Source organism: Haliotis rubra, unplaced genomic scaffold, assembly GCF_003918875.1.
Source record: "Haliotis rubra isolate DU_JTF1 unplaced genomic scaffold, ASM391887v1 Scf1242, whole genome shotgun sequence".
Taxonomy (NCBI): Eukaryota; Metazoa; Mollusca; class Gastropoda; order Lepetellida; family Haliotidae; genus Haliotis; species Haliotis rubra.
In genome coordinates, this window is record NW_025765162.1 from 48,033 (window position 1) to 71,754 (window position 23,722).

The 23,722-nt window shown below is 38.2% G+C and overlaps 2 protein-coding genes across 4 annotated transcripts in view; both read left to right on the top strand.

Annotated features, from left to right (window-relative positions):
- LOC124266263 (carcinoembryonic antigen-related cell adhesion molecule 5-like) overlaps positions 1-5,348 on the top strand; it is a 50,029-nt gene extending 44,681 nt beyond the window's left edge. For all 3 annotated transcript variants that reach the window (XR_006895700.1, XM_046701084.1, XM_046701078.1), the window contains one exon: positions 4,676-5,348. Coding sequence is in view for 1 of the 3 variants with exons in the window: in XM_046701078.1 (XP_046557034.1) it covers positions 4,676-4,692 (17 nt within the window). In the remaining 2 variants the exon portion in view is untranslated. The remainder of the gene's footprint in view (positions 1-4,675) is intronic.
- A 6,790-nt stretch (positions 5,349-12,138) lies between these two features.
- Positions 12,139-12,699, top strand: LOC124266270 (benzoate carboxyl methyltransferase-like). Its single transcript, XM_046701088.1, has one exon. It carries the CDS (start codon positions 12,139-12,141, stop codon positions 12,697-12,699), a length of 561 nt encoding a protein of 186 aa, XP_046557044.1.
- Positions 12,700-23,722: the final 11,023 nt, after the last annotated feature.

Below are 23,722 nucleotides of genomic sequence, written 5' to 3' on the forward strand. Positions count from 1 at the left end.
TGAAGGTCATGTCTTCAAGCAATTTTTTATCAGCTATTTTGATAAGCAGCTAGTGTACGCACCTTTTTTATATATCTTATCAACATACTTAAGTTGTGTTACCTTTCTGGTGCATGTGATAAGATTTGTCTCACCCAGGTAATTAGTCTATGTCTACCAGTTTATGTACAGGTTACTGTGAATATAAGCTGATTTGTAATTCATCCCATTACCACTCATACACCATATTATTGTGTAGGGTTGATCGTCCAACTAAGTCTTTTGTGTAGGTCATATTTTCATCCAGTACTATACATCCTCGGATGGTTTGGTACACTAATCCGGTAGCAATTTTGCTTTTGTACACTCTTTTACTTTCTTGTTCATTTCTAATAATGTAAAATCCAGCATATCAGGTTATCTGATCTCAACTTACATCCATTTAACTATGTACCAATTACGTGATTTTAACGAGTAGTAATATCAAATTAGCCTCTGTTAACTGTAGGGGCCTTGCCGAAAAACAGAAACGGAAAGAAATTATGAACATCTGGCGGAAAAGAAATTGCTCATAAATCTGTCTTCACATTTCCCATGAGTTAGAATCTATTATGAGAATTAAAAGGGGCCTTCAAAGTGTTATTGCACCTTTTAAGTGAAATGCAAGGGATGTTGCTATTTTATTTAATAACAATATTGAAACTCAGATTCATAAATTTAAGCAAGATGATCAAGGTAACTTTATAATTGCTGACACTACTATTAATGGTATAAAATTGACTTTAGCCAATATTTATGGACCCAACAGTGCTAACCCAACATTTTACAAAACGTTATTCGATAACATTGATGACTTTGAAAACCAATTATTGGTAATATGTGGCGACTGGAACCTGGTACAAAATCCATTAGTAGACCTTGAGAACTATAAATCCACCAATAATCCTAAAGCCCATAAAGAAGTACTTGACAACGTTGAGAAGCATGACTTGGTGGATATTTGGAGAGAACGTAATCCCTTTTCCAAGAAATGTACTTGGTGGAAGAAAAATCCTAGACAACAATCAAGACTTGATTATTTCCTTGTCTCTGGAGATATTGCAAATCTTACTATGTCCTCAGACCTCCTCCCAGGATACAAATCTGATCACTCAGCTATCACATTAACTCTTTCCAACTATTTATGTAAGTCTAGAGGAAAAGCTACTGGAAATTCAATACATCACCGCTGAGAATTAATGAATATACTGATATAGTTAGAAACATTCTTCTTGAAACTAAACAAGAATATACTAAGAGCAAACTTAATTTAGAGGATTTGAAACGCATTGATGACAAAGATTTAGAGTTAAGCATTAGTGATCCATTTTCTTAGAGACTTTTCTTATGAAAGTTAGAGGGAAAACCATATCTTATGGTACTTACCACAAACAAAAGTCAAATACGGATACCCTAGAGCTTGAAACCAGAATTAAGGAAAAGGGGGATGAAATACGAAGTAATTTTCAGGCAATTTTCGAACAGCTTTTAACCTCTCTGTCAGTCGATAAACTCAAATTGGAAAGTATTAAAGAAACCCAGGTCAAAGAAAAAGAGTTTAGGACTAGGACCCAGTGGTATGATGAAGGGGAAAAGCCTACCAAGTATTTTGGCCACCTTGAGAATCGACACTACACCACTAAATTGATCAATCCGTTTATTAGAGACAATTGAGATGAAATCTTAGATGGTAGTGAAGAACTTACTGAACAGAAAACGTATTATGAAAATTTATATAAATCATCCGGTGAAATATTGACAATAAAAAGTTTCTGAACTCTGTTACCGTTCCTCAACTTGATAAGCTGCTCAATGAAGAACTGGAAAAACAATTTGATCTTAAAGAAATAACCTGTGCAGTTAAATCTATTGAAAACAATAAAAGTCCAGGCTTAGATGGTTTTCCTATAGTATTTTTTTAAAAGTTTTTGGGGCAAAGAACTAAACATATGGGTATTCAGATATATTAACGCTGTTTATGAAACTAATTTGCTACCCATTACAATGAACAGAGGTGTTATTACATGTATCTCCAAATCTAATAAAAATACGAAATACCTTAAAAACTAGAGACCTATTTCTCGGTGTATAAAATAATCAGTACTTGTTTAACTATCAGAATAATGAAAACTCTTCCTCATCTTATCCACACGAACCAAACAGGTTCATGCCAGGTAGATGTATCAGTGATAACATTAGGTTGCTATATGATATTATGTTTGAACTCAAAGGAGATTAATAAAGCTGGATTGTTACTCATGCACGCAATAGAAAGGCAGCTACAACTCTGCCTTAACAAAATACAAAAATGGGCCAATGAAAATGGCTTAAGTGTTTAAAATCCAAAACAAATTGTATTCACTTTTGTCGTAAATACAAACCACACAAGGATCCAGACCTGTCTTTAGATGGTACTCCCATTAAGGTAGTAGAAGAGGCCACATTCCTGGGACTCATACTCGACCGTCACCTGACATTCTTACCACACATAAAATATTTGAAAATCAAGTGCTTGAAGGCTCTGGACTTACTAAAAGTCGTTTCAAATACAGAGTGGGAAGGGGATCAGACTACACTCCTTCACTTGTACAGATCTTTGGTTCGCTCTAAACTGGACTACGGCTCCCTTGTTTATGGTGGAGCCTGCAAAAGCAATTTAGAAAATTTAGATTCTATCCACCACCAAGGCCTTAGGCTCTGCCTTGGAGCTTTTAGGACCTCTCCGGTAGACAGTCTATATGCAGAGGCTGACAAACCTTCCCTTGAACAACGCCGGATTAAACTTTCACTGCAATATATCACTAAACTACGTTCAAATCAGTCCAATCCAGCATACAATTGTGTTTTCAACCATCTCTATGAAAACCTGTTTCCTAAACTGCCAAGCCTGGTTCCACCACTTGGAATCAGAATTCAACCACACAGAGCTGCAGCTAAGATTGATCTCAATATCATAGCACCTTATCGACTCCTGTCTTCACCACCCTGGCAGATGGTGAAACCACAGGTCGATCTTACCCTCACTAAAAAAGTCCGAAACAAATCCTTTGGTGTTCCAGCAGGAATACAACCATTTACGTTCCAAGTATGACACCCATAGATCCATTTTCACAGACGGATCCAAGGATGAGGGACAAGTTGCCAGTGCTACAGTCATTGGATCCAAAACTGTCACCTCTAGGATTCCCGACAACAGTTCCATTTTCACTGCCGAGGCCAAAGCTACCTTTACAGCTTTTACCAATATTAAACAGCAGAATCATTCCAAAAACTTCATCGTTTTCACAGATTCATTGAAAGTGCATCTGTGCATCTGTGAAAGTGTTGGAACAATTGGTTCTTGAGATACTTGCTGTCAAACTTTGAAATTGTGGAATTAATTTTGAATTATCTCCCTTTCTTCACTTCCGGTGGCGCTGCTACACCACATTGTCAGCTAAACTTTCTCTCCCAACAAAACCATCAAATTACCGCCCAAAATGACCTCTACACGAATGTCTTCGAGGAGTAAAGGGGCTGAACCTAGCAAAACAACTCACGAAACAGAGCCTGGCGACGTAATCTCAACACAATGCCAAAATTACGAGAAAAACGACTCCGATCCATCTTCACGTGCAAAATCTGGATCAAGCATGGCGGCCGCCATTACAGACCCGGCCAGTCTAGAGGACATGAAACTGTTTATAGCTCAAATGTTCAAGGAACATACGGCAGAGATAAACGATAACATTAAAAGTGAAATTGCCGCACTGCAGGGGAAAATGGGGGAGATGCTTACAACTATTGAGTTTAATTCAGCAGAAATTAAAGACAACCGTGACGACACGCTCAAATCCGAGTTTGCCGAGTATCTCTCAGCGATGGATAAGAAACTACTTGAACAGGAGATATATATGCATAAGTCTAACCTGCTTATGTCCGCAATCCCTGACGAACGAGAAGAAGAATCAGCGAGTCTGGAACTAGTAAAGTCCATTCACATTCTTAACGCGGAAGACATGGACTTTATAGCAATTCACCGTCTGCCCGGACCACTACGAACCTGAGAACAGCAGCCCAGCCGAAACCAATCATTCTCAAATTCGTAAAAATGAAGGACCGGCAGACCGTCATTGACACAAGCTTCAAGTACTGCACGCTATTGCGGGAAAAGAAAGTTTCCATGCGGACAGACCTCCCTGTGCCATTGAAAAAGTTCTGTGGAGGGGCTTCGGCAGCAGCGAATAATGGTGATCCGGACAGAATGTTTAAAAGACACGGTAGATGGAGGAGTGAAAATGTCAAAGATGGCTACATCAAAGATGATCTCCAAGAACGTTTAAACGTTTCACTTTCTTTAGGCCTTTGACTTTCTTTGAATCTCTATATGTGTCGCCGAGCGGCCATTCCAATGTTCTGAATGTGTTGTGCTTGAAATGAATTAGATAGAAACTATTTTCTCCTTGGTGGTATGCGAATCTACCAAGGGAGGTAATTTTGTCCGACAGGTGGCGCTGTTTAAGGTATAAATGAAGAGGGAATTTCAAATATCGTCTCTCTCGCTCTAGACACGGCAGTGTTCACATCATTTAACTTTTATTTCCTTTAATTTCATGTATATATGTATATATCTATATTTCATATGCATAATATCTCATATTTTGTTTTATTGTTGCAGGTGGTGGTTGTATTTGACCATGATGGTTGTGAATTAAGCACATTGTGGTGATTGTGAGCCTTGTTTGCTCTCTGGAGTCATGTGCACTCGATGAATTTTGTAAACAGGTTTAATTCCTGTTATCTTCCTGGATAGTAAACCAAGTTTGGTATGTAGAGCTGATTTGCTCATATATTCTACCATGTACGGTTAGGTTGCAGAGACTTTATAACACTGATTTGTTGTGACTTTGTTTGATTCACATGCCAGGCTGCGAAGCCTTTATAATATCCTGTTATACATTGAATGTATTATAACTGTTAGTATATTATGAGCAGCAATGTTTTGCAAACTAGGCTGCAAAGCCTTGAGAATACTGTTATGACATTGTTGTCCTGTGGTGAGACAATGTTTGTTTCATTTTGCATCATGTTGCAAATACTATAAACTTTCTAGTAAGAGCTTTGGCATCCGTCGGGAGGGCACAGTTCCAGAGTTTTTTTCTCATGTATGACTTGTTATCTCTGGTTTATGTGGCGGGCTAGTTATACTGAACATGATGATGTCGTATTGCATGTTGCGTGATGTACTTATCTTGTTATAAGTGCTGAATTTTGCTGGAATGTGGTTATATGAGGATTTTGTAAAACTGAATAAATCTGCCATGTGTCGCCGAGCGGCCGTTCCAATGTTCTGATATGGGTTGTGTTTCTATTTGGAGTGAGCTCTGTTGGGAGAGGAGAAGCGGCAGACGCTATCAGTAGTTGCGTATGCAGTGTCGGTTACGTGACACGAGTTACTAGCTATATAGTTGCTGGGTCAGTCTCCGTCCCAGTCGGCTCTTCTCGAATGCATTATCGGTGATTCACTTTCGCTGCTGTGTCCTTGAATCAATCTTACAATTCGTGAGAAAGCATGATCACGTGGCTATCTTTTAGAGGAGTGCTCAAACGATATCATAGAAGAAAGAAGAAGTAGAAGAAGAAAAAGAAAATATTTTTTTTCGGTGTCACGTGCTCATACGAATACATAGCAGAAATGGCATGATAAAAAACATATTACAATATACATACACATATAAAACATTCGGTAAAAGGGGTGGACTAGATTAAACTAGATTAAAGTTGAGTTGATTGAGGCGTAACCTCCGTCTATACATGTTATATGCTAGGGTGAGTGAGTTTAGTTTTACGCCGCACTCAGCAATATTCTAGCTATATGGCAGCGGTCTGTAAATGATCGAGTCTGAACCAGACAATCGAGTGATCAACACCATGAGCATTGATTTACGCAATTGGGATACGATGACATGTTTCAACCAAGTCAGTGAGCCTGACCACCCGATCCCGTTAGTCGCCTCTTCGGAAAAGCATAGGTTGCTGAAGACCAATTCTAACCCGGATCTTCCCGGGTGTTATATATTAGGGCAGCTTACCGTTAGACAATCAATATACAGACTGGTTAGCTGGACTGAGAAGTAAACAGGAAGGATCAGCAGATGTAACACATTTCCAAAAATCATACCTCATACTCATACATCATATATTTGTTAAAATCACATAACACGTTGGCCCTGGTCAAGATAAGTCTTAGCCCACTTTCTTAAATCAGCTGGCCAATTGGCCTCGTTTTGTGGTTGTATAAATCTCTGCCCTTTAATTAACCATGAGTGTCAACTGTGGAAATGTTTATCTTTCAATTAGTTGATGAATACATGCATGCATGGCAACGTGTCTGATCTTTTGGTGATTTGTTACTTCAATCAAACTCCGAGAGTTCGCTGAGAGAATGTTCTTATTAACTGAAATCATGTTGGGTAAAAATAACATCCGTTCAATTTATGGAAAGGAGAAATAAACAATCCTTTGACAAATTAAATGCATGCATAGTGCATCCAGTTTCTGTCTACCCCAACAGATGTGTGTCATGCAGTCCCCTAACCTCAGAAACAAAGAGCTCTCTAAATCGCTTCACGCCCTTGACACTATTTCTGTTCCACCTCTGAGGCACAAATTCAGCGTACTTTGAACCCTGGTGTATATCAAACCACTCTCCACCTCAGCGTGTTCGTTTGCGACAACCCGGCGGCCCCAAGCTACCTTCTAAATGATTTCAACTGTATAGACGAAACATAATCCAATGGCCTATAAACATTCGTTGATGTAATAGTAATAGTAATAGATCATGAACATGCACGCCTGATCCTTGACATAATATTATGTTACCAAACGCAAAGTAGTTACACATGGGTAAACTATACTTAATTTTGTAACAACACATGACGATCAGCCCACGATCATTTGAAACCCAAACAGGGATTCATTCCAATTTAACATGTGAACAATTTGCAAAGGCATAAAAATTGCAATTATCAATTTTGTGTTTAGAATACCCCTGTGTGTATATTTATAGAAGAAGAAGAAAGTTGTTTATTAAAGTGTAACAAGTTGTACATCATAAAAGGCATAATAAAATATAGACATAAAATTGAGTACAACATCCGGGCAATACGGCCTATGAGGCACTACATTGCATTTAGAGACAAAAGTTGAAATTAGATAATAAATTACAATCAGCTATTAAAATAGTGTAATATTACTGGGAATGCGAAATTGGTCCCTGAGGTTAAAATAAGGACAAATAGGTGAAGTTAAATAGTGAAGAGGTAGGCTAATTTGTGAATTGACGATGCCTGAACATGCGTAGGAGTAAAGCGGCTGCTTGTTTAATAAACTGGCTATCTTGCATAATGAGAGTGGCCTGGTCAACAGGGGTGTACAGGGTATATTGCCGTGACAGCGTTCCACAAGTCATATCTGATATCCGAATAAACATTACACCATGCAGGATATATAAGGATATCAGATATGGCTTGTGGAACGCTGTCACGGCAATATACCCTATACACCCCTTATTAAACAAGTAGCCGCTATACTCCTACGCATGTTTAGGCGTCGTCAATTCACAAGTTAGCGTGTTATATATTTAAAGTATATATATATATATATATATATATATATATATATATATATATATATATATATACGCACAAAATGTCCAAAATAGTACAGGTGTTCAGTCATAAATATCACATAGCTAAATAAAAACAGAATGCCTTTTTCTCCAATGTGTTTCGTTCCTTACTCTTCAGGGAGATTGTAGCAGTTACAGTATGACGTCATTACATATATATACATATACATTAAAAAGCATTTATGAAAATGTTAAAGCCTGTGTCCGCACAAATAACAATGTTCTTACAGACGTATTTGACTGTCATGTTGGTGTTAGGCAAGGTTGTGTCCTAAGCTTTCCTATTTTCGTTTTTTATCAACGATCTAGTGTCTGAGATTAACCATTCATGTTCCACTGGCGTCTAATTATATCCAGATCTTATTGAAATATTTATTTTGATGTTTGCCGATGATGTGGTGTTTTTCTCAGAGTCAGTAATTGGTCTACAGAGGCAAATTAATGCTTTAGAAACCTACTGTAATAAATGGTCCTTAAATGTTAACCTTGATAAAACTAAAATTATGATTTTTAAAAAAGGACCTAAACTATCAAAATCAGAAAAATTGACATATAAATCAGCTATGTTTGAAGCTGTTACATCGTACCAGTGCCTTGGAGTATCATTTAATATAACTCTAAATTGGTCCCTCTCTGCCAAAAACATTTCACTTAAGGCAAAGAAAGCTTTAGTGTCTATTACAAAATGCCTTTGTAGCTTTAAAGACTTGTCATATGATGTCTATTTCAAAATATTCGACTGTAAGATACTACCCATATTATTGTATGGGTCAGAATTAGGGGGGTTTCACAAACATGATTGTCTGGAAAGGGTATTGCTTTATGCATGTAAACGATTCCTTGGTGTGCGAATGTCTACACCAAATACAATTGTCCTTGGAGAAACTGGTAGATATCCTATTCATGTGTACACTCTAAAACGCTGTATTGCTTACTGGCTAAAGCTCCTCTCCATGCCCTCTTCACGCTATCCATTTAAAGCTTACAAAATGTTATGAAATCTAGATTTAAACGCAAGCGCCGAGCGTAATAGGTTTAATTGGGCTACACATGTAAAAACAGTTTTATTTAGATTTGGACTAGGTTATGCGTGGATATGGCAGGGAGTTGGAAATAAGCACCAATTCTTAAATTTACTTGTAAGAAGAAGCAAAGATTGCTTTATACAGGAGTGGCATGCAAAACTCCAAAATAGTCCCTGTACATTTACTTATTCCCTGTTAAAAGAAGACTTCTTGTGTGAACCATATGTACGTTGTATCAATATCAAGAAAGTAAGACTAGCCTTATCACAGTTTCGTTCCGTTTATTATGATTTAAGTTGTTATAAGGGAAAACTTCATAAGAAATCTACTGTGTGCAGATACTGTAAAATGAATGTCTTGGCAGATGAATACCATCTTCTGCTAATTTTTAATCTTATAGAAACATTAGAAGCAAATATATACCCAGTTACTTTACGAAACAACCGTCAAAACATAAATTTATCCAACTGTTGTCAACTTCTAATCGTATATTCATTGAAAATATTGCTTTGTTCATATACCATGCGATATTGAAGAGAAACCCACTCTGCTTTTGAACTTTGTATATACCTGTACTATGGGCCTGTGGCCTTCAGTTCTGAATAAAGATTGATAACAAAACATACATTGTGACGTCACAATAGGGACAACATTCTAGAGCGACAAGGTCACAGCTTGCAATGGTTTAGCATTGGTTTGAACTTATCTTAGTAGTGTTCTTTTAAAATTCGTTTTACTTTGTCCGAATTTTGAACTTGATAAAAGGAAATATTTAAATTTAATATCGTTTCCTTTCCCACAGACATCTAGATGTTCACTCAGTGGGATACATAGAGAATACTACACGAGGTCTCATTCCTACATGAGTGTCCTTCCTATGGTATCTGACCGAACAAAAGCGAGGTCAGATAACATATGAAGGTCACGAGTTCCACCATGATATGAAGATAGCTTAACATGCAGGTAAAACGTTGATGTTCCCTTGTTACCTTGAAATGAAGGTCAAGGTCACCAAACCTGACTTGGACCTTTCTTATACTGTGATGAGCCTGGGTACCAAATATGAAAAGAATCTAGAGAACGGTTCTTAAGATATTTCAATTCGTACGGACGGACGGACGGAGCCAAATACTATATCCCCCGCTTCGCGCTAAACGCGCGGCGGGGGATAATAACAAAATGTGCTGTTGAGTTCTATTTCAGAATTATTTTTATAAGATTGAGGAAAAATTTACATATTTCAGAACTATGATAGAAGTAAGAAATCACCAAAATATCACAGACATTGCAGTATATGCAGATTGTCATACACTGATGAACAGATAAAGGTTTCTAGTTTAGACACACAAGATCTAGGTTCTGTTGGAAACAAACAGTTTCAGGAGTTTAAGAGTACATTCGACACGGGCCTATTGTCACAGATAATCGGGCAACTCCTTGACATGTACGTCACGTAACTGCAACTGCGCAGCTATCAAATACTAAGATAGGGTCTGCTGCAAATCGCGTAACTTGAGCAGACTTGAGCTGGTGACGAAGAAAACATCGTTTGGTGAATGTAAGTTCGATTTTATTGTTTATTATTGAGTTTCTAAAACAACTTTATTGCATCTGATGAGAGAGAAAGTGTGTGTGTGTGTGTGTGTGTGTGTGTGTGTGTGTATATGTCTATTCACACAATGTTGTTCAGATAAAAGCATAGTTTATCTATTTAGTATTTCACTGTTGTCAATGACCGCTACTGATCAAGAGAGGCCATATGTGCGGAATAGCTTCATGTGAACAAACCAATACACACATAGAAAATATGAACACTGTTGCCACCAGACAGCTTTTACACACCCCATGTTTTAAATATTTATTATATTTTTAATGTAAATTCTATGCAACATATATAACAGTGCTATTGCTTTCCTAGTCTAGGTGATATATGAAGCAGATAGAATACAACTGTTTGGTTGAGCTATAATTGAAGAGGAATTGCGAGGTGTGCTGTTAAAATGTTAACAAATAAAGTGTGGTACCACTGCTGACTGTTACCAAACTGTTACTCCAATACTGAAATCTGAAGTGCTGACTAAAATAATGAAATTGTGTGACGGAAGCTTTAATTGCATACAAACATATCTATATATTGATAGACACGGGTAGTCTGATCAAAAGATTGTAATTGTATGCTTTTTCAAATTGCATATTGTTCAGATGAAAAATTTGAATGAATCGCAGCTTGGGTTAAGATGAGTGTTGGACAAACAAAGGTAGTTAAATCTGATGGTGTTATAATGTTAAATGCTGTTAATACTTGTGAAACTACTTTGCATTTCGTAAGCACAATATTATCGCAAAGTTCAGGTGTACATCTGCATGTTCTGTTTTACATGGCTAAAATATGCAAACTGGTGACAGCGTCGGGCGCTTTACAATGGGTTATCGAGCGCGAGGAGTGAGCATGGGTTAATGGATTACGTTTCCTCCATGCAGCTAACATCTTTCTGACGCTCGCTTAGAAAGTACACTTGGGAATACCAGGTCACCTCAACCTACTGAGGTTGACAGTTGTGCATTGAACCTGTACTCAAGGGGTCCCTAGTATGGTGATCAGACTTCAGTTGCTGGTGATCTATAGCCCGGTTTTATATTGTATTGTTGTGTATACTGATATATTTTTATGTTTGCGTGCTAGTTTTAAATTAAGGGCTGTGATATTCTAGTAGTTTTACTGTCCTTCGCTGACAGGTTTTTATGTTCTCAATATATTGTTTCTTATATTGATATAAATTAAAATGTTCTCGTCACGATATGGCTGAGATATTGCCGATGTGACGTTAAATATTAACTCACTCACTCGCTGTACACAAAGTAGAAACATGAGTAGTGTAAGTTGCGTGAGGATTTTACCACTGTGTTGAACTGACTTAGAGTGCTCCTTGTTGAGGTGTTATATTACGATAAGTGTAAACAGTAAACCAGTCTGTTGCAACTGATTGTGTTGTTCAAAGTGATTGGCAATAATAGAAATAAAATTCTGACTGTGATATTAATATTTCAAAATGAATTTTTTTGAACAGCCAGTGCCCCTAAATGCAATTTTTATACCGACATCGTATCATTTAATATAATCGTTCTTGTTGTTATTAATCTTGGTATTCTCAACAATAATCAGAATGGTATGAATGTGAAGATAAGGGGAGCTAGACAGGGGGTGATCGTAAAACCTGTGACTGAATATATGATTTGTCTTTTTTTCAGGCCACAATTCCACAACGGGATTGCATGCGACCCTCTATAATTAGAAAAACCCCACTGCGTCAACTATGTCCATCAGAATACTCTATTCAGGAATCAGAAGACATCTACGCATTCACAAGGGATTTACAGTTGTACCAGTGAGATACTATGAAGATATTCCTAAAGCATATCACCCATATGGAAAAAAAAGGTGACGGAATTTACGGATCAACACTCGGAAAACAAAATGTTGGATATGTCAAACCAGTACGAGAAACGATTCTCAGCTTAGCCAAAACCATTCCTTTCACTGACAAGGACTCGGTCTTCAACATTGCCGACTATGGTGCAGCTGATGGTTCTACTGCCATGGCCATTTTCCGTGAGTTGTTGGCCACTTTGAAAGACCATCATGGTCCCAACACCCAGTTCCAGGTTATTTATGAAGACTTGGAAATGAATGATTTCAATTCCCTCTTCAAACGTATGTCAGGAATCATCCCTGATCCGCCGTCCTACCTCCTGGAAATGGACAATGTCTATGTCCTTGCTTCAGGGACAAACTTCTACAAGCAGTGTGTACCTTCAAACTCAATGCATTTCATGATGTCAATGACGGCTGTCCATTGGTTGTCAAGGACTCCAACCACCTTCAAGGACTCGATTTACAAAGATGCCAAGAGTAGTACTGAGGAGACGACTGCACTAAACAAGCAAGCCGAGTTGGACTGGGAGACCTTTTTTACTGAGAAGAAGTAGAGAACTGAAACGAGGAGGCTTACTTGTCGTAGGTACCTGCGCTGAGTTTGAGGGCAGAAACACTGGGGATAGATGCCTTCTGCATTCGTTTATAGGACTATTGACTGAGGTTTGGAAGGAATACAGTGGAACTGGTAAGATCACAAACGAAGAGTTCGTTAATACAAGTTTGTCCCTTTGTTTGCGTAACATGGAGCAGATGACAAAACCATTCGATAACAAAACGTCATCCGTTTCAAGGTCAGGATTAACTCTCTTGTCAGCTGAAGCCGGAGTGAACCCTGATGTATTTTACAACAACTGGAGAGAGAAGAAAGAGAAAGAAGGAATTGATGATAGGGAGGAGTTTGCCAGGATGTACGTTTCCGCTCACAGGAACTGGAGCAACAGCACCTTCATGAATGGTCTCTCAGATTCCCGATCATTGGAGGAGAAGGAGCAGATAGTTGATGGGCTGTACGACGACGTGAAGAAACGTATTTCAAGGATGAACCCCGAAATATTTAAAGACGATTTGAAGTTTATATTTATCGTGGTCAGAAAGGAATAGTCATCCCAGAAGAAATATTAGGCCGGGTGGGACAACTTAGGAATGGCCAGCGAGTCCTAACTTGACACATAGAAGGAAGCGAGATACAAAGACATATTTTATATCATTGGAATGATCTCGAGATGAACTCAAAAAGTCCATGTGCCAGTGCGCGCACGTGTTCATAAGCTCACAAATGGGCTCTGAAAATGCATTTCTGCAGAAAATTCTGGCAGAATTTATTTTTTCCGCAGAAATTTCTGACCGATTTTTTTTTTACCGCAGAAATTTCTGGCAGAAATTTTCATTTCACTACCAAAATTATCTTAATTGAAAAATATTAGACACCATTTTGGGATAATTCAATATGGATTTTCTTTAAAGGAATGTTACTTTCTCCTGTAAACAACTTCAAGTGGGAGGGGATAATGGTTCCCAGAAGTAGATCGCCGCACAAATCTTACAAGGTATATTTTAACATCTTATCAAAACTAAATGAAAATAAAAATAATATGGTGATTTCATTATACATCTTTTATTCACGTTCTGTATTACATGAGTTTCACTGGACGAAATTACAATCATTTCATGCTAGACATGAGCCCTGTTGTCTTTGAGTGCCAAATGTTTCAGAGATAGATCCTCTCGGAGAAATATGTGTCCAATATATATATAAATATTTGTCAGGGTTGAGATTGCGATCTGATCGGAGATTCTACCAGTAGAGACTTCGCAGTCTTTACCAGTATCCTACTAGTAGAGATTGAAATCGGATCCTACCTGTCAGATCCGATTCTACCAGTACAATTTCCAATTCAACTAGTAGAAACCCTGATTGTTCTGTAGGCAAACAACACTTTATTTGCTGAACAACAATATTCATTTGTTATGCATGTTATTTTAATATGTGAAAAATGTAAAGAAATTCAAATAATTCCATATCAATGTATCTCACTTTAATACAAATTGCATTAATTGATAATGTCCTAATCATGACCATTTTGTTGATACAAACTATGGTTCAACATTCACATATGAAAAAATCATATGTACGATCAGAATGGAGCTTCCACTGGTAGAGATTGCAATTGCATAGGTTATTCTATATAATAAGTTTCTGCCAGTACAGACTCCGCTTGCAATCTCTACCCTGGCATATATATCATCTGTCTATATATACATTGTATATAGTTTAGTTGAATGAATTCATGTATTCAAATCATTGAAGGCTTATTATTAGCATATATTCTGAACAACATGAAAAACCCTCAGTCTTTTCCTATAAATATAAATGCATTCAATATGTTTGGACACATACTAGATACATAATAACAATATTTGATCATTGACATATTCCTAGAAATGCCTCCATCAACACGCTCAACATGACCAGCGTACGGAGCTGAGATGATAAACAATACCTAAGCGACAATGTATCACTGTTCAAAGTGACAATCCCCGAGAAAATCTAATTGTTTTCACACCTGATAATTGGTTGTTTATGGGGCTGTCCCTATAAGCGGCCACCGTCCCGGTTCGGTTGTCCCTGGTGGCCTCAGCAATTAACAATTGCGTAATCCAGAGAGCGGCCACTCAGGGAAAACACCACAAAACAGTGTCGGGCGGTGCCGCATGGACAATACACGTCTTTTGGGTTCTATCCAGTACGTTTTGTCGGTTCAGTTAAACACCAGATGATGATATTTTGTTGATTGTAGGAAGACATTAACAGAGAACTTTGTAATGAAACATACATTGGGCCCGCACATATAATTTTCACAAGTTATAACTTTATAAATATTCTCTTTCATGTAATCAAAATACTTTTTTTCTAAACGATGCATAGTTTGATAGTTTATCCATGTATACTGTGGTATTACACAGATATGATATTAAGCAGCATGCGCAAACATATTTAAGTCATATGTCTGCACCCCCAAGTACTTACAATGTCGTATCGGAAATATTCATTGTCCTGCAGCAACAACAGGTGTGCATTGTCTGCCGATTTCAAATAACAATATCAACCGGCATACCATGCAGATTTTATGTGGTACAGGAAAAGGTAGGCAACGGCTCAGTGCCCAAGCAAATATATGTTGTCACAAAACATTTCACATGACTGAAATAACTAAGATACGAAAAAAAAAGAATTATATGCATGAATGGGAGGCTGGGTGATCTACGATAAGGGTTACTATAATTCATTGCAAATGACAAAACTCTATTAGAGAGGGGGTAATCATAATTATCAAAAGGAGCAGGTGCCCACTCTTTGCACAGATCAAACTTTACAGGAATTAAGTAAAACAACATGTAGGCGTGCATCAAAGGGATTAACAGCAACAACTATAGGATAGTGGTAATAGAGCAGTGACAACAGGGGGAAGTCAAATGTCCAAGAGGTAGAAAATATACATGGCTGGAATGCTCCGCTAAGCTGTTGCTATCAGTTCATTGAATGCAGATGGGATGAGATATCCTTCATCTCTGTTGATGGAGGGCTTTGTGTCCGCGGATTTGAACTGCTTAATCCATGTTGATGTATATATAAGTCTGCTACAGCACCTCAGTCTCGCTTGACAACGGTATAATAATCTATATTGAAACACCGCATCCTATATAATAAAGACGACGTCATCCATGAAGCGAAAATGTGTTGAAAGAACGATATGAATGTAAGTCAGTAACGTGAGGCTCTAAAATCATATGGTGGTGTGCATTGTCAGACGAATCCAAATATAACTATTTTAACTACCAGTCCTATGTTCATTGAAATATATTTGGACTTTGGACCGTAGCCTGGGATGTTGATACGCTTTACAACAGATTACGTGAACACCCAGTGGGGCGTGGACATCCGTGGAGGGAGGTGTGGGTGGTCGTGTACACCATTGTGTTTGTTTTGCGCCAATAACCTTTCTCAATAAGGTGTGCAAAAATGGTGTGTGTATGGTGTAATGTGCAGATTAGCCAAGAAGAACGCGCTGTTCATCCTGCAAGACCGTTCAGACAGACGATGAAAATATCTCTATTCGTTAAGTCGGCAAATCACAGATACATGTTACTGTGAGTACTTGATAATTAAACAGCAGCTCATCTGATGAGCTGCAACGTCGCTGCAATGGGTGAGAAGAATTTCACTTTATCATCGACACCACAATACTGTATAAATCTCGAACAACCTCTGCGTTTTGCAGGTATATATCGTAGCTCTTTCCAAACGTATTCATCAAGTTTCATTCACCATTTAGAAAATTAGATACCTTTTCGATAGAATGTAGACATTATAGTTTGTTGGACCACTGACTTCAAAATACTGACTTTGTGCATTTCATTTGTGCAATGGTACATTATGTTTAGCACTATCTATGTGCACAAACCAGCCGTTTCAACACATTACCTGAAGAGATATTTTCATAAGCAAGTTTTGCTCTTTTACTGATCCAATTTATAGGCTGTTTATTGCAACGGCAGTGTTAGGTAAACAAGAGATGTGGATGAATGAATCATTAGGACTGGTATAGTTTGTAGGAATCCTGGGTGACTAACATCATTTAAAAAAATCAGTGATGACTCGACATTCACAATTGTCTCTAATTTCCCAGGAATGCGACAGCATAATTGATAATAAAGCATACGGTCTTTTTGATAGCAACTTCTTGTCAATTGCATAGAGCAACGTTTCTGTGTAGGTTCTCACACCATGTTCAAGCTAACGGTGACAAAAAACCAAGTGATTAGAATGATCGAATGCTGTGACAAACATCGTGTACTTGAATAACAAGGGGTAGATAATTGGACGAGGCCAGGTGGGAAGTAAGAACAATAAATAGCACAGCCATGAAGCCGATAAGCAGGACGGATTAAGTTGTAAAAACAGTCATAAAAAACGGGTGCTGATTGAAGTCTATAGCTTGATCAGCTCTTCGTAGGCTATGGTATGTAGTACCCTTCGTCAGTCACTACATTCACAGCGCTCGTCACACGTTGCTTTGTGCAATGAACAAGAAGTTGCTATTAAGAAGCCGCATGCTAGAATGCCAATGAAACATACAATCATAATTCTTGTTCATAACGTTGTTGTATATTTTGTATATATATAACCTACTTTATCTGACCTCGTACACCTGAAACATAGTGTATCGAATATGTCTAACACAGAACTGAACCAAAACATCTAATGTCATGATGATATGAATTGTTTAAATTCCTCAAACCGGTCTTTGAGGTAATAACAGAAGTGTATATAGTTTTAGTTTCCCGATCATGAATCAGTTTTTGTCATTCTGATGCAAATACCCCAAACCCAACAAGATCAGATCCAGATCAGTTGAACACACTGCTAATTACCTAGAATAAACAAGAAGTGGCCCACACGCAGGTGTCTCATACATTATCTGATACAGGTGAAAAGACGGTCAAATACACACTCTCCCAAATAATTAGCCATTACGAGTATTTACACAGGATGGTATTTGTCAGGATCGTTTATTACTGCTGTCTAGAACACATGTTTTGAAATCAATCAATGTCAATCAATAAGCAGTGAGCTGAAATCAATCAATGTCAGTCAATAAGCATTGAGTTGATACCAATGGAAATCAACAACCAGTGAGTTGATATCATGTTCATATTACAATGTGAGTTGATATCATGAAAATGAACACCGATTTCGTTATGCAGTTCAGTTTATAGTATAACCCACCTCACTAATCCATTAAAACAACATGAGTCTACCTCGGCGAAACATCAAAGGATTTTCACTGTAATACCAAATGTCGTCTTAAGGGAAAGACATCTAATCCTGATTCGATTATTGCAAGAATGTTTGAAAAATAGCTTCATTGTGGTTTCAAGAGTACACATCTGCCATATACAATTCAGTGTTCCATTTTACAGTTCGAGTGACTATACAAACAATAGAGATACATAAACCATACCAAAGGGACAACGGGACTCATGTCAGAGATGAAATGACTGCAACTTAGCGCAATGAAACTCATGCAATACAGAGTGTGAATAAACGATGTATAAAGAAATCATCAAATTATTTTTATTTTCATTTCGTCTTGATCAGATGTTAAAATATGCCTTGTAAGATTTGTGCGGCGATCTACTTCTGGGAACCATTATCCCCTCCCACTTGAAGTTGTTTACAGGAGAAAACAACATCATTTACAGAAAGCCCATATTGAATTATCCTAAAATGGTGTCTAATCATTTTCAATTAAGACAATTCTGGTAGTGAAATGAAAATTTCTGCGGGAAAAAAAATTCTGCCAGAAATTTCTGCGGTAAAAAAAAATCGGCCAGAAATTTCTGCGGAAAAAATAAATTCTGCCAGAAATTTCTGCAGAAATGCATTTTCAGAGCCAATTTGTGAGCTCATGAACACGTGCGCGCACTGGCACATGAACTTTTTGGGTTCATCTCCTCGAGATCTTTCCAATGATATAAATTATGTCTTTGTAGCTCGCTTCCTTCTATGTGTCAAGTTAGGACTCGCTGGCCATTCCTAAGTTGTCCAACCCGGCCTTCAAGACGAGAAGACTTGGAGCCATCTTAATGAGAAGACATAAAGAACTGATAACAATGAAACATCATCTAATTTGGTGTGACAATAGGTTAAGGGAACTATATGATATAGACCCCCGACTATCAGTGATGACATCAGTTTTTCTCTGAAAGGGTAATCATGTCCTGCCCTACCGGTAGCACCCGCCATTCCCACAGTTGGCTTAAAAAGTAAGTATTTCCAGCAGACGCAACACAGGAGTAATGATGTCATGTGGCGGCAGCTTCTAAACAAATCAGACAGTGAAGTGTTCGGTTGACCGGAGTATCCAGTTATTAATTTTTAATTACCACTTTTGTATAGAAGTGCAGAGATTCCACTGTGTACGGTAAAGAACAAGTCTTGAATTCATTATATTTGAACTTTAACACATAGCTATACATGTATCATTTACTTTGACATCTGATCAATTGCAGTACTTTTCTTCTTGTTGTCGATGTTTACCACCGCACTCAGCAATATACCAGGTATATGGCGGCGGCCTGTAAATAATCGAGTCCGTACAAGACAATCCAGTGATTAACAGTATGATCATTAATCAATGTGTTATGACATTTCTCAACCAAGTAAATGAACCTGACCTGACGCCAAGCATGGGTTGATGAAGACCAATTCTAACCTGGATCTTCACGGGTCACAGAAAAATAGTACTTAACCTCATTTTGGAAATGTTTTATGCAGTTAATTGTAGGTAATTTTGCATCTGACCAATTTTATTATTTTTGTTGTTGCTGTCGTTGTTTAACGATGTACTCCGCAATATTCCAGCCATATAGCGGCGGTCTGTAAATAAATGAGTGTGGGCCAGACAATTCAGTGATCAACATTATGAGCATCAATCAACATACTTGGGATACGATGGCACGCAACCAAAGAAACGAGCGTGACCACTCCATCCCGTTAGTCGCCTCTCACGACAAGCATTGGCTGCTGAAGACCAATTCTAGTCCGGATCTTCACGGGTCACAGATGTGAACCAGGAGGAGGGGGGAGATGCATTGTCTCTTCCTGCCTTGTTAGGTGTGATGATGGAACTATACACATGGGAAAAATATCGCAGCACCTGTGTTTTCCAACCCACACAGAGCCTTTTAAAACTGGAATCATGATTATATGATTTGTATGATTACTGTTCTCATAGCTCGCTAACCTTGAAATTTAATTAATAAAGTGTTAACTCACCTGACCCATACTCTCATTGCTAAGAACGTTATCAGTGGATAATCCAACCCTCTCCGGTACATCCTTTATGATTTATTAACAGGAAGTTTAACCAAAATGAAAACTACAACCCTGTCTATTGATTCAGGAACTGTATTTAGGCGTCTTCCAATTTATCTCCGCGTATATGTGTAATGCCCCTGTTTGTTGTTGGACTGGCCGTTGTCTGATAACGTCCTGACCTCGCTAAAATCAAGTGTGTCTGACCCGAATCTAGTATTCCCAATGTAGCCAGTAAAGTTGATGTGTGTATGCACTAAAACTTGAGTTTAAAACTAAAGATTTGAGTTACTGTTACATTGACACAGTTGTCAGTAGAGTAGTAGAATACTTCGGTTGCTGTAATTCAATACCGGCAATGTCCTACTGCTGGGCCGTCTCTCCTCACTCTGATGAATAAATGAGTCTATTTTTTTAGAATATGGTAACAGATTGTTAGAATTAGGAGATACATAATCATGTGTTGGCGAATTTCCGGGTGTTATTGAGTACTTGAAGCACGCGAATTCATTTGGAACCGACAGCGTCAGCCAGAGGTTTCAAATGAAATATTCCCGTGCTTGAAATACTCAATAACACCCGGAAATTCGCCAACACATGATGTTTATCGACATTGTAAACACAAAAGTAAACCGAAAGGTCTACACACGTTTTTTTGTGTCTGCTCTCATTGACATCGAGTACGGGTACAGCAGTGAAATGTCATCAGCCGGCCGTTTCGGCTGTCTCCCATGGTAGCATCTGGAACTGCTCATTTGTGACGTCATTCGGACTTTACGTCACAATATGATTTTAATGACGTCATCACAGCTGACGACGTAACAATACAATGGTGTGAGCGATGTTTGTATGTATTAATGCGCAGATAATTTCCGGGAATCAAATACCATTTGATCACGTTTTTCAACCAATCAGATTAAAGAACACAGTGACTTTTGGTTTACAATATACATTAAACGATTATGTGGGTACAGTGGGACATATCGTCAAAATGGACAGCACTAAGACTAAAGCTTGAACATGCAAGAAGTGCCTGGGATACGTCCCTGTGTATGCCCTCCTGAGAGGGGACGTACGTCCAAAAACAATCAAAGTAAATTAAAAATCGCCACATTTTTAATCGTAGAATATGTGTATTTTTAATGTATGGCTAGACTATTATAAATTGCTCACAGCTGAAGGGATGATGTAAATCCAGCTGGGGCCCATGCAGGTAGCAAATGTACTGTAAGTCCCCATGGTCCTTAGTATGGTGATCTACTTTCAGTTTGTTGGCGATCTATAGCCGGCCTGTTTTTATATTGTATTGTCGTGTATAGTTTAAATGTTTTAGATTTAGTCATTAGTTTTAAATTTCTATCTGTGTCCTTCGTTGACAGTTTTTTTTATAATTTACTTTTAATTTATATTAATCTATAACTTGATTTAGTCACGATATGGCTGAAATATTGCCAACGTGACTTGACATTTTAACTCACTCACTCACTCACTCACTCACTCACTCACGTCCCTGAGTATGCTTGGGGGAATGATGTCTACGATGACATATTTACATGTGTCTACTGCAAGTCTAAATCAAGGATAGTTATCACCGGTGCCTCACCAATGGCGGGAAATATCCCGTGAGACAACGAGTGGTGAAAACCACCGCACCCTGCCCGTGTAACAATTGAAGGTCCTTTTTCAGGACCATCGAACTCTCTTAGAACATAGACTTTGACAATGCAATATTGAAAGTTCATTCAAATATCTACACATACGTATTTTTATATTATTTTTAACTTTTTAATCCATTGTGCTATTTGAAAAACAAAACACCGATGTGTCGGCTGTTCAACAGTATGCTATTTGAGAGAAATTCAGATATACCATCATTTTTGTGCTCCGTTTGTGAGAAAACTGTGAAACCGTGCAGAGTTTAACTGGGACTGAATTGTCCTGGCTAAATTCATAGCATGTGATAGCATTTTAAATAAAAATATTGAATGTTCAAAGCAGAAACTGTTTGGGCCAAGACAGTAAAACTGATCAACTTACCCCTTTCCACTATGCCCTCGATAGAACTGCTGCAATATATGATTTGGATTGCAGTTCCCGGGTTGTCCTTCGGGATGTCATGAAATGAACCTACGTCCTGGCACCTTATCTTCAGTGATGCCACAAAACATCGATGAGAGGATTTTGTGTAGTTCCCGCAGCATTGTTAAAGGATTCGGTTTGCGTCGTAAACGTCTCTCCGTTTTATTAATTAGGCGGTCTTACCTGTGGTCTAGCGTTATCGTTTTGAAAAGTCAATCCAGGACTGTTCTGCCACAAAAATGGTAAAGCGTTCAAAATTTTGTCTCCGTAACCCAGAGCATTCAATTTCCCCTCAATCACAATGACTCATGTCACATGTTATCACAGCCCAGATCATAACGCTTTCACCTACAATACAATGCCCTTCCAGAACACATGGCCTGAGGTAACAGTCACCTGTGCACCTTTAGACAACTTCTTTAAGTGGCATTTAGAAGCTGGTATGAGCAAGAGGAGCACTTTTTCTGGATAGACAATTTCTTTATTGCAATAGATGCGACGTTATTTGATAACGGTGTAGGATCTACGCCGAAACGTTGCATCTATCGCAATAAAGAAATTGTCTATCCATAAAAAGTGCTCCTCTTCACCTTAAGACAAGTCTCCAGTCGTCAGGTCGGTGAAAAGGAAAGGTCATTCATCTGTGAAGACAATTCTTCTCCACACACGTGCTCCTCATCTACGAGCAATGTCATTAGGCCCACATTTTCGGGTAAGTTCACATAACTTAAAATTTAACAAATGAAAATTTACGGTACAGAGTCATTAACCCTGTGTCAACGTTTCTATAACGCAACGAGATTTTTGAACAATCAACTTAATAATGGTCATACCTAAAACCCCTAACACTTCAACGTATTTACAGCATAAATCAAATTAACTGAGGATCATATTAAGAAACTAATTTTCTTTCTGAACACAGGAACCTGAGACAGGTACAATTGTTGGTTAAATTTGCGTACAATTGAGGCCAACATGATCAGTAAATATTTTATGAGCGCATTATGCGATTACTCAGAGACAAAGGGAGGTCACTCTGACTGACTTGTGTAGAATGTAGTGTCGCAAGCACGGAAAGGTCGTGCACTGTAGAATGTGTAAAAGTGGTAAAAATAGTATGTAAACAGTCAAATTTCTTAACATATACATGTACATTTTCATTCTATTTCTCCTATAACAAGCAGCATTACTAAAAGGTATGTTTACCTCAACTTATATTCTGTCAGCGAGTCTGACCACCCGATCCCGTTATAGTCGCCTGTTACGACAAGTATGGGTTACTGAAGATCGATCCTCACAATGGGAATTATAAGTCCAGGTCCAGACTTGCCTTGTTCACGTCATGTAACTGTAGTACCACGTTAAGCATATACTTATTTTATGTGTAGTAAAACACTGATACATACTGGTGCACTGTGCAATCCAGTGATCAACAGCATGAGCATCGATGGATAGATTGAGTGAGTGAGTGAGTTTAGTTTTACGCCACACTCAACAATATTCCAGCTATATGGCGGCGGTCCGTAAATAATCGAGTCTGGACCAGACAATCCAGTGATCAACAGCATGAGCATCGATCTGCGCAATTGGGAACCGATGACATGTGTCAACCAATT

What these genes read in the sequence shown, in the direction of transcription:
- LOC124266270 (XM_046701088.1), top strand. Translation starts at nt 12,139, where the DNA reads ATGGAAAAAAAAGGTGACGGAATTTACGGATCAACACTCGGAAAACAA.